The 12,006-nt window shown below is 42.2% G+C and overlaps 1 protein-coding gene across 1 annotated transcript in view; it reads right to left on the bottom strand.

Moving 5' to 3' along the window:
• The window catches only part of LOC138666533 (zinc finger protein 420-like), a 107,958-nt gene that overhangs the window by 52,775 nt on the left and 43,177 nt on the right, over nt 1–12,006 (bottom strand). Inside the window, exons 3-9 of the mRNA XM_069754746.1 lie at nt 11,744–11,920; nt 11,538–11,661; nt 11,357–11,454; nt 11,068–11,158; nt 8,535–9,780; nt 6,523–6,601; nt 5,997–6,446 (exon numbers count right to left, since the gene is read on the bottom strand). Coding sequence (XP_069610847.1) covers nt 5,997–6,446; nt 6,523–6,601; nt 8,535–9,780; nt 11,068–11,158; nt 11,357–11,454; nt 11,538–11,661; nt 11,744–11,920 — 2,265 coding nt within the window. The remainder of the gene's footprint in view (nt 1–5,996; nt 6,447–6,522; nt 6,602–8,534; nt 9,781–11,067; nt 11,159–11,356; nt 11,455–11,537; nt 11,662–11,743; nt 11,921–12,006) is intronic.

The raw sequence follows: 12,006 nt of genomic DNA on the forward strand, positions 1-12,006 counted from the left end.
AATAGAAAACCTGCGATTCACAATATGAAAAGAACACCTAACCCCAGATCTCCCAGGAGGATGTGACACTTATTTAATCGTCATTCTGAGAGTTGTAACTTCTTTATTATTTGTTGAACATAGCTGTTTGGGGGCTTAGTTTTTGAGTACCATTTTGGGGCATATAATTTTTTTTATCACTTTTATTATGAGGGTATGTTCCCACGGTCAGTAAACTCTGCGGGTTGGATGCTGCCGATTACTGACTGTGGGAACATACCCTAAGGGTAAATCACATTCTTGTGTTCTATACGGGGTGCTTAACCTTAAGGTTTCCAAGTAAACTCCACAAATATCATTTTGATCAGTTTTCATTCAATATTTGGTATGTCAGTATGACGAAAAAGCGACATTTTTTTTTTTTTTTTTACAGTGTTCACTGTACGTAATAAACATGACAATTTTTTTTTTTTAACATTTTTACATGTTTGACTTTTTTTTTTTTTTTTACTTTTTCACTAAGTCACACTGTGGGGGACATGTATATTTTCTTATTATTTGTTTAAGTGGTCATTTTGCCCAGAACAACCATGCACCAATAGGATCTGGAGACAAGCAACAAGGAACCTACGTTCAGGCATTGCAACTCCACAAAAAAATGCTATAAAAAGTGATCAAAATGTTACATCTAACCTAAATGGGGTCAACAAAACACCGGATTACGTACCGGTAATGCTCTTTTATAGAGCCCCGACAGCACCTACTGAGAGAGGGGATCCGCCCCTAGGAACAGGAAACCCTACGGAGAGATAAAAGGGGCGGTCCCCCTCGCTCCCACAGTTTGGGTTACAGAGATTGCGAGGAACCGCCCACCAGTTTTAGTAGACAATTCTTTATCATCATTTATTATAATTTAACTACGTATAACTACAAGAATCCACCACCTATAACAGTGCTCATATGTACACAAATATAAATAAATGGGAGGGAAGTGAAGGGGTGCTGTCGTGGCTCTATAAAAGAGCATTACCGGTACGTAATCTGGTGTTTTCTCTTCGCCACGACAGCACCCACTGAGAGACTTTCAGAGATAGTTATTTGGGGGGGATTATCGTATTAAGGACTGATCTACCGAAATACAAGTCAGTGGAGGCAGATAGATCTAATCTATAGTGACTATAGAAGGTAGAAGGAGAAGACCAGGTTGTGGCCTTACATATGAGTTCTATAGGAACCTCTGCTCGCTCAGCCCAGGATGATGCTATCGCCCGGGTGGAATGTGCCTTCACAGTCTCAGGTGGATTCTCCCCTTTAGATGAATAGGCCAGGTGTATCGCCTCCCGAATCCATCGGGATAGTGTGCCTTTTGTAACACCAGATCCTTTCCTTTGACCCTGGAAGGAAACAAAGAGAGCCCTGCTCTTCCTCCAGGCGCTAGTCCTATCCAGATAAGTTATTATAGCCCTTCTCACATCTAAAGTATGGTACTTCTCTTCCTCCTGGTTTGTAGGATTATTATAGAAAGAAGGAAGAAGGATCTCTTGAGATCTATGGAATTTTGTACACATTTTAGGTAGGTAGGAAGGGTCTGTTTTCAGGACAATTCTATCAGGAAATATTGACATAAAGGGAGGATCTACTGATAGCGCCTGTATGTCACCTACTCTTCTTGCCGATACTAGCGCGACAAGAAGAACGGTCTTAAGTGAAATATATTTAATGTGAGCTGAGTCTAGAGGCTCAAATGGATGACCTGTTAAGGCTTCCAGGACCAAATTAATATCCCAAGGAGGCATCTGGGGAATCTGAACTGGCTCTGATCTCTGGCAAGCTGAAATAAATCTAGCTATCCATCTATTACCCGCAACATTGTGACTATACAAGGCCCCTAGAGCAGAAACTTGTACCTTCAGAGTATTAACTGAAAGGCCTAGGTCACGTCCTTTTTGAAGAAATTCTAGGATAGTGGAGACGGGAATTTCACTAGACAATGCTGATGGATAGAGATCTAGAAATTTCCTCCACACTCTCACATATATGTCAGTAGTGGATCTTTTTCTACTTGTCAACAAGGTATTAATTACACTATCGGAGAAGCCTCTTAATTTTAACAGCTGCCTCTCAAATTCCAGGCTGTCAACCTTAGTCCCTTCACATGAGGGTGGTTGAAGGGCCCCTGGGAAAGAAGATCGTGATCCTCCGGGAGGATCCATGGATCCGAGATGGACATGGCTCTGAGCAGGGAAAACCATGGTCTTTTTGGCCAAAACGGGGCAATCAGGATTATATTTGCCCAGTCCTCCCTTATCTTCCTGATTACCGTTGGTAGAAGAATCAGAGGAGGAAAAGCGTATGCTTTCTGAAATGTCCAAGGAGTCTGAAGGGCATCGAGAATATCGGGATTGTCGGCCCGGAACATTGAAGCGAATCTTTTTAGTTGTCGGTTTTGTCTTGTGGCGAAGAGATCTATTTCGGGTATACCCCATTTCATAGTTATCATTTTGAAAATGTGATGATTTAGGACCCATTCCCCTTGGAGGAGGGTATGACGACTGAGGAAGTCTGCTCTTGAGTTGTCCACTCCTCTGACATGCAGCGCTGACAGGGACAGAAGATGTTCTTCGGCTATGGTTAGAATGTCTTCGGTTATAGACATAAGTGTTCCTGATTTTGTTCCTCCTTGATGATTGATATAGGCGACTGATGTCATGTTGTCGGACAGAATTCTGGTATGTGTCCCGTGTAGCTGCAGAAGGAATTCACATAGAGCATGATAGATAGCTTTTAGCTCTCTTATATTAGAAGAGTCGTCTGACTCCGTGACTGACCATAATCCTTGGACTAAATGATCTTTTAAATGTGCGCCCCAGCCAGTAGGACTGGCATCAGTATATATTATATTTGAGGGTTTAACTACCCAGGGGACTCCACTGACCAGGTTTCTTGGTTCTAGCCACCATATCAGAGATTGGATTACTTTATTAGAAAGGGAAATTTTAATATTTAAATGACCATGAGATTTTTCTTCTTCATGTAAAATTGCATACTGCAAATGCCTCGAATGAAATTGGGCCCATGGAACCGCTGGGATACATGACGTGAAGGAGCCAAGAAGGGACATGCCTTCTCTCAAAGAAATTAGGGGTTTATCGATTACCGACTGAACTTTATTCCTAACCGTTATTTGTTTAGTTTCCGGAAGGAAACATTTCTGGCTTGTAGAATCTAATATAATTCCCAGAAAAATTTGCCGAGTTGTTGGGATAAATCTAGATTTTTCCCAGTTTATTATCCAACCCAATCTTTGCAGAGATGCTATCATATCACACAACCGTTGTTGACATTGCGAAGGAGAATTTCCTACTACTAAGATGTCATCTAAGTAGGGAATTACGAGAGTGTCTTTTAGTCTTAGATATGACATTACCTCCGCCATTAGTTTAGTGAATACTCTTGGGGCTATAGATAGCCCAAAAGGCATTGCAGTATACTGAAAGTGTCGGACACACCCATTCAATACAATCGCTACACGGAGATATTGTTGATGCTCTGCATAAATAGGTAGATGGTAATACGCATCTTTAACCCTCCGTCACATACAATATTCGGACTAACGAGTTCACATACAATGTGCCTGTCAGGCGCCTGCTGGAAAAATACCTATAATATCTAATGTTTGCAATTTCAGTGCTCTAAAAGTGATCAGTGACCTTCATAGGGATGTAATAAAAGAGACTACACATAATCAGTTGCAAAAAAAAACATTTACTTAACATAAAACTAATAACTATGAAATACAAACTTTTCAAAACTCCCGCCAAATAGTCCCCAGTTCGACTCTCTCAAAAAAATGTACAAAGAAAATTTTTGAACACAAACTTAATTTTAAGGTACCTTAAGTACTATTAAAAACATATTCAATCAGAAGTAGATGCTGAGGTTTCCCCAGAAAAGTCACACTTGCAGAGCAAATAGCAAGAATTACACACCATTTTTGCATGTGTCAGGCAAATTGCTTTATGACATTTGAGACATTCATAATTTGAAAGCCTTCTGGTTCCGCTTTCCGTTTGGCAGGTGGTGCATCTCCTTCTTTTGTGAGGTGGTGCAGATGGTGACTTTTCACCATCATCTTCTGGGCGGAACCTTTTGAGCTGAACTATGGCTTCTTGTTCCATTTAGTATTTTTATCTTTTCCAATATAATATGATCCAACTTCTTCATCCTCACCACTGTCACCATCTTGCTCTGTTTCAGAATCCAGGACACATTCTTCCACCTCATCATGAGAATCAATCTCACTTTCCTCTCCTAAATCCTCATTCAGTGTGAGGTCTCTATCATCTAACAGCATGTTTGTTACTTCCTCAACATCAAGTTGTTTGGATAAATTGTACATTTTCCTCTCCATTTCAGCAGATAATCTGAAGCAAGAGAAGGAATATGTTAGGGAACTACTGTATATGCCTGAGCAGCACACTTTCTTTTATAAAATCTCCCTTATTTCTATGAAATATCCTCACATTTTGTGCTATACATTCATAAAACAAGCTAAATAAACTATTGTGATGAATAAAAATATAAAATACCAACCTTACTGAATGTGACGTATTCACATACAATGAGCCTGAGAGATCTGTGCAGCTATATCCTCTCCCCTGAAGCTCTGAAATCCAACTGTGATATCAGGTTTCACAGACCTTCAAGAGACAGGAGACTACCTGGAGGGAGGGGGTTTCCTCACAATCTGGTGAGGAAGGAGAAATGAAAGTAAAAGAGAAGCGCCTGTCAGATCAGTTGTATGTGACGGAGGGTTAAGGTCGAGAACTGTCATAAAGCAATATGGAAACAGGAGTTTAATGGTGGACCGGATAGACTCCATCTTAAAGGTTTGATTTTCTAGGTAGATGTTTAATTTTTTAAGATTAATAATAGTTCTGAATGTTCCATCTGGCTTAGGGATTAAAAATAACGGGGAATAGAATCCTTTTCCCTCCTGTAGGAATGGAACCTCCACCAAGACTCCCTTAGCTAGGAGATTCATTACCTCCTGCTCCAATGCCTCTTGTTGTAATTGAGACTTTAATGAAGTCAATAGAAATGAGTCCAGAGGGACTCGGGAAAATTTTAATTGTAACCCAGATGTGATAAGGTTATTTGCCCAAATATTTGCTGTTATGGCCCGCCATTGATTAGCGAAGGAGGACAATCTGCCTCCCACAGGTAGATCTGTCCCAACGGGGTTTTTCTTCAAACTTGAAAGGGCGCTTCCCAAAGAACGCACCCCTTTGTTTTGTATCTCTTGTGGCCCAGCGATCCTGGTTCTTAAACTCCTTCCTTTTATTAAATGCGGGCTTTCGGAACGCTCTCCTATAAAATGGAAGGTAATTATTACTATTTGGAAAGCCTTTCTTCCTTTCCCCTGCTTTAGTTAAGATCTCATCCAGTTTGGTACCAAACAGGTACTCACCCTGACATGGGAGGCTGCATAACTTAGACTTGGTCTGAGGGTCACCCTTCCAGCCCTTAAGCCATAGGGCCCTACGTGCTGCATTGGTTAATCCTGCCGACTTGGCTGCCAGGCGTATAGAGTCAGCGGATGAGTCCGCTAGAAAGGCTGTGGCACCTCTAATTAGGGGTATGGAGGACAATAATTTTTCTCGAGAGAGACCTCCTTTCAGCCCTTCCTCCAAGTCACTCAGCCAAACAAGCATGGATCTCGCGGTGCATGTGGCTGAGATTGCCGGTTTAAAAGCCCCTGCCGAAGTCTCCCATGCTCTTTTAAGAAGTGAATCGGCTTTGCGATCTAGAGGATCTTGCAACGAGCCTGAATCCTCTACAGGCAGTAAGGATCTCTTTGATGTAGACGCCACAGCTGCGTCTACTTTTGGGGCTTTTGACCACGTTGCTAATTCTTCATCATTAAAGGGGTAGCGTCTTTTTGAGGATGGTGGTAACCCCCTCTGCCCCTGGCTTTCCCACTCTTTCTTGATCAAACTCTTTACTGCCGTTATTACCGGAAAAGAGGGTCTCTTCTTTTCGGATAGGCCGGCAAACATAATGTCTTGCTGTGTTTTAGGGACTTTAAGATCTTCTATGCCCATGGTATTGCAAACTGATCTCACCAGATTGTCAATGCTGTCTGTGGGGAAGCACGTATCCTGATCCTCATCTGAGGATACCTCCTGCTGCGATCTATCTGAGTTTGCTTCCTCTAACTCAGAGGCCTGATCGGATACAGGTGAAACGTATCCTCTTTTCTCCTTAATACGTGGCTCTCTGTCAATGCTTTGTAGGGCTCGTAATTCTTCCCTGATCATGGCCCTTATATCCTCTGATTTGACTGAGGCTTCCTCACGTAACGTTGATTTTATACATGAATCACATAGCCTTTTAGTGTAACTATCTGGAAGTGGCTGGATACATAACGCACACTGCTTGTGTTTCGCTTTTTCTTTCCTTTTTGCCTAATAAAGGGAGAGGGACAATAATCAGACTAGTGGGGTAGATGCACACTCACCCAGAAGCTGACCGATCAGGTACCGGCTGAGGAGGAGACACAGATGCAGGTGGCCTTTTGGACGATCCACTCTGCCTAGAGCGGCTGCTGCTGCTGGCATGGCTGCGAGGGGTGATGGCGGTAACTTCTAGAGAAGGTACCGCAGGCTCCCTTGTAGAATCCATTCTGGACGCCGGGATGCAGCGCCGGCGTCCTTTTCACATGGGGGCCGCCATGTTCTTCCTGTTGAACCCGGAAGTGCTAACCACTTCCGGGTCGCGGCCATATTGTGTACTCCGGCGCTGTTACCCGGCTTCTGCGCCGGCGTCGTCTCACTCCTCCGCACCCCGGAAGCTTACCAGCACTTCCGGGGGCATGCACTGGGCTCCACACCGCACAAGCGTCCGCCGAGGACGGTGCGACGCTACCACCTGGTGCTTGCCCCGCAGACCGCCGGACATCTGCCGCGAACCGACCCCACGACCCGCTCTCGCGACGTCTGCCAGCAGAGGGGGGAAAACTGCATCAGCACCCCCGACGCTGCATCCAGTCCTGGAGCCCTTGCCGTCCTCACAGGTAAACTGCGCAAGCGGCGTCCAGGCTGGGAATCCTCTTCTCCGTGGATCTTCCCGTAGGAACAGGAAACCAAACTGTGGGAGCGAGGGGGACCGCCCCTTTTATCTCTCCGTAGGGTTTCCTGTTCCTAGGGGCAGATTCCCCTCTCTCAGTGGGTGCTGTCGTGGCGAAGAGAAAAAATGCCCGTTCACCACAGTAGAGGACAAGCATCATACAGCTCAATCCACAAAAAAATAAAAATACTATGGGCCTTGGAAAATGGCAACAAGCACATTTTTTTTCCAACACAAACAAAACAAATATTACTATAATCGATAGAGAGAAAATGTGACCGGCACTGAAAAGCTGTGTATCAAAGCAATTTTACATGTGATCTTACATGGAGTGGACGCTACTGGCCTCTGATGAGATCCAGGTGGTGCTCTGCATACAGAATCCAGGAATCAAAGTGAGCAGGTATAAGAAAGAAATGCGGCACTCACCATCTGTCTTCAGCTAAAAATGTCCTTTATTTAGCACTTAAGCCTTCACAAACATGATGCGGCATCGGCAAGGAGTATACGAGGGAGTGACAGGAGAGGACGACGGCCGTTTCGCGCACAGGCGCTTCTACGGGTCCATGTGACCCGTAGAAGCGCCTGTGCGCGAAACGGCCGTCGTCCTCTCCTGTCACTCCCCCGCTCCCTCGTATACTCCTGCCGATGCCGCATCATGTTTGTGAAGGCTTAAGTGCTAAATAAAGGACATTTTTAGCTGAAGACAGATGGTGAGTGCCACATTTCTTTCTTATACCTGCTCAAATATTACTATAATTAGTATAAGTTTGTAGCACCATAATCAGATTGACATTGGCCTGAAAAATCACAATGGAAGCTCACTTTAATAGTGCAATGATTGAAATTAAACAACCCACACAAAAAAAAAAAATTGTGTAATTGTGTTTTTTTTCTGCAGTTTCACCAAATTTGGAATTTATTTTTCATTTTCCAGTTTATCACATGGCAAAATGGATGGTTCTGTTTAAAAGTATAACTCGCCCTGTAAAAAACAAGATTTGATACTGCTATGTTGGCAGGAAAATAAAAAGTTATAGTTCTTGAAAGAGCCAGAAAAAAGCGAAAACGTAGAAAAAAAAAACGCATTGACGGGGGTTGAAGTAAAAAACAACAAATACTGCGACAGGCAGAGAAATCAGCAATTAATTAATTGAAAAGAACTCTACAAAGAGCTATGAAAATAAATTAGAAAACTTTAATAAATAATGGTTAAGAAACCTTATAACAAACAGAACACACATAAAACAAATAGTAAAGAAGTATTATCCTTCCAGAATAAATTAAATATTTTAATTTCTTTATTAGCTTTAGGGAGGGATTTGTGGATAAGATATTTCTCATTCCCGACATACTGGCGTTTTCCACTTGAGATCTTTGATGCACAATTAGATCTCAGTTGCAGTTGAAGCAGTTTCCACATGCGCTACATAACAAAAGGTATCTTCCCTCTGTGATTCGTCTGATGTTTATTAAGATGTGATTTTTGAGAATAAGATTTACCACATTCAGAACAGGAATATGGCTTCTCCCCTGTGTGAATTCTTTGATGTGTAGCAAGATTTGATTTCTGTGTAAAATATTTCCCACATTCTGAACATGAATACGGCTTCACTCCTGTGTGACTTCTCTGATGCGTAACCAAATCTGATTTTCGATTAAAAAATTTCCCACACTCAGAACATGAAAATGGCTTCTCCCCTGTGTGACCTCGCTGATGTGTTTCAAAATATGATTTCTTGGTAAAACATTTGCCACATTCTAAGCATGAAAATGGCTTTTCTCCTGTGTGACTTCTCTGATGCATAACCAAAACTGACTTCTGGTTAAAAAACTTCCCGCATTCAGAGCATGAAAATGGCTTCTCTCCTGTATGAATTCTTTGATGCTCAACAAGAGATGATTTCCGATTAAAACATTTTCCACATTCTGAACATGAATATGGCTTTTCCAGCGCATGACTTCGCTGATGTTTAATAAAATCGGATTCACGGTTGAAGCATTTCCCACATTCTGAACATGAATATGGCTTCTCCACTAAGTGAATTCGCTGATGTGTAAGAAGATCGGATTCATGGTTGAAGCATTTCCCACATTCTGAACATGAATATGGCTTCTCCGCTAAGTGAATTCGCTGATGTGTAAGAAGTTCGGATTCATGGTTGAAGCATTTCCCACATTCTGAACATGAATATGGCTTCTCCGCTAAGTGAATTTGCTGATGTGTAAGAAGATCAGATTCAGGGTTGAAGCATTTCCCACATTCTGAACAAGAATATGGCTTCTCCGCTAAGTGAATTCGCTGATGTGTAAGAAGATTGGATTCATGGTTGAAGCATTTCCCACATCCTGAACATGAATACGGCTTATCCACAGTGTGAACTCGCTGATGTGTGTCAAGATTGGATTCATGGTTGAAGCAATTCTCACTTTCCCAACTTGAACATGGCTTAATTTCTATATGAGCTCTGTGATTTTGCTTTTCAATCTGCAATGAATCAGAAGATAGGGCCAATTGAAAAGCATCAGATGATAGGTCTTTACTTTGAAGAGCAGCGTGTATACATGTGATAACGGCATGGTCATCATATGTATCATATGTGATTCTATGACCACCTGCCTTGAAATCGGAAGATATTTGATGTCCTTCTGGGTTCCAAGTATAGTTATCTCCTAAGAATAAAACTACATTTTATTATTTTTGAATTATATTACTTTGAAATTATACATTATTTCTAAATTAATAAACATAGATGTTTTTGACTTTGGCAGATTGAAACTCATTAGGATGCCAAATTAAACACGTCGCCACTCTTTCTAGAAAATTGCTCAGTAGAGAATCATAAAGTCACCTATAGATTAATGTTATTATGTAGTGTGTATCTGTTTCAACACCCCTCCCCCACAGCTGCACTTTAGTGTAGAGCAATGAAGGGTGGCATGGTCATGGCTTTAGAGAGTATAAAGCTGGCTTAGTACTATTCTTTTTTAAAAATTATCTTTACAATCCACTCCTGGATTCAAGTAAAAATTATTTAAACCTAAATAAATATCATCGCTGAATAGGAGGATTTGTGGGTTGTGATCCGCGCTACCAGCTAATCCAAAAACAGACCAAATGTTTAGTTGAACACTGGTTTATTCTACGCATTTCGGAGTGCACATGACTCCTTCCTCAGGAAATGCCACAAGTATAAAGTCACCAACTCGTATACAGTCATGTTTGCATGTTTCAGCGCTGCAGTGTGCTGCCTTATTTACTTGACTGTATACGAGTTGGTGACTTTAGGTTCAGCACCTGTTCACACTTAGTCTATGTTTGGATGTGACGGTCAGTTTTTTTAAATGTATTCTTTAGCCTTCTGATCGAGCACTCCGCCTCCTAGCCACAGGTGTTTTAATCGCAGCAGGTCCAATACTCCTCCACAGCACAGAGAGAGAGAGAATTTTAGTCTAAGAAAAGGTTTCACAGGTACCCATTCAGATGGAGACGTTTATTTTCAGCGAGGAAAGGACCTGGTATAAGAGAGATGCCCTAAAGTGGCTACCAGGTACACATAAAATTGGCCATTTTTATGCGCTAAACGCTCTCATTTTTCATATTTGTAGTGCAGTAATGCAGTTCAATTTTCGTGTTTCATGTTTGCATGTTTCAGCGCTGCAGTGTGCTGCCTTATTTACTTGACTGGAATACGAAGTTAGACACAGTGGCACATATAATGTAAAATCTCACCAGTTCATAGGGAGCCGCACCCAGGGCTCGCAGCATCACCCCACTCCTGCCTCTGCCAGCCGCGACCCTGGGACCCCACTCAACTGCAGCCAGTAAGGTATATTTAAGTTATAAGACGCACCCCCATTTTCCAAAAAAATGTGGGGGGAAAAAAAGAGCGTCTTATCTGAAAAATACGATATACATGAGAAGAATCTGTGACTTCTCTGCATTCAGTAGTTACTAACCTGGGCAGTTATCTATAGGAATCTCCTCTTTATACCGCTCATCATCCCTCACATATGTCTCTGTAGTATTAAGATGTGTCAGATCTTCATCCTGAAACAAATATTGTAAAAGTCACAGACAGATGGAGAAGTCACATCTATGATCAGCTCTGATCCTGCCATCTCAACCGTTCTCATTACACAAGTATAAAACATTTGATACTGGTGGATAAAAGAAGACTGAACACAAGACCTTCACAGCCGTCTACACATCATAGGGGAGATCTCATGACACCTTCTCTCCATCTACCTGATCATCCTGAGAAACATTGGCATCTTCTTGTTTACAGTCCTGCGGAAGAAGAGGACGGGGATATCTCTCTGGTGCTGTCCTCTTACTGGATAGAACTGGAGGAAACACATACAGGGACTGAATTCATTCTTTATATACAGATAATTATAGGCCATGTGTATTTAGTCCTGTCTATTACCTGGTGATGTGAGGGTCTGGGGAAATTCGATCATGACGTCCTTGTACAGATCTTTGTGTCCTTCTAAATACTCCCACTCCTCCATGGAGAAATAGATGCTGACATCTTGACACCTTATAGGAACCTGACACATACAATTATACCATCATCCACCAATCCCTTCATAGCATTACTATATAAGATCCCAGCATTCCCAGCAGTGTCACCTCTCCAGTCAGCAGCTCAATCATCTTGTAGGCAAGTTCTAGGATCTTCTGGCGATTGATGTCCTCATGTATTAGCGGGTGAGGTGGCCCTGTAATTGGGTTCAGGGGTCTTCCCCATCCCTCAGACACAGGGTCCTGACAGTGCTCACTAGAAGTTTTCTTCACTACTGTGTAATCCTGGTTATGGAGAGACACATTACTAAATTTTACTACAGACATTTCCAGAGTCCTCACCTCTCCAGTTCTGTCCATCTGTATTCCCA

Source organism: Ranitomeya imitator, chromosome 2, assembly GCF_032444005.1.
Source record: "Ranitomeya imitator isolate aRanImi1 chromosome 2, aRanImi1.pri, whole genome shotgun sequence".
Classification (NCBI taxonomy): Eukaryota; Metazoa; Chordata; class Amphibia; order Anura; family Dendrobatidae; genus Ranitomeya; species Ranitomeya imitator.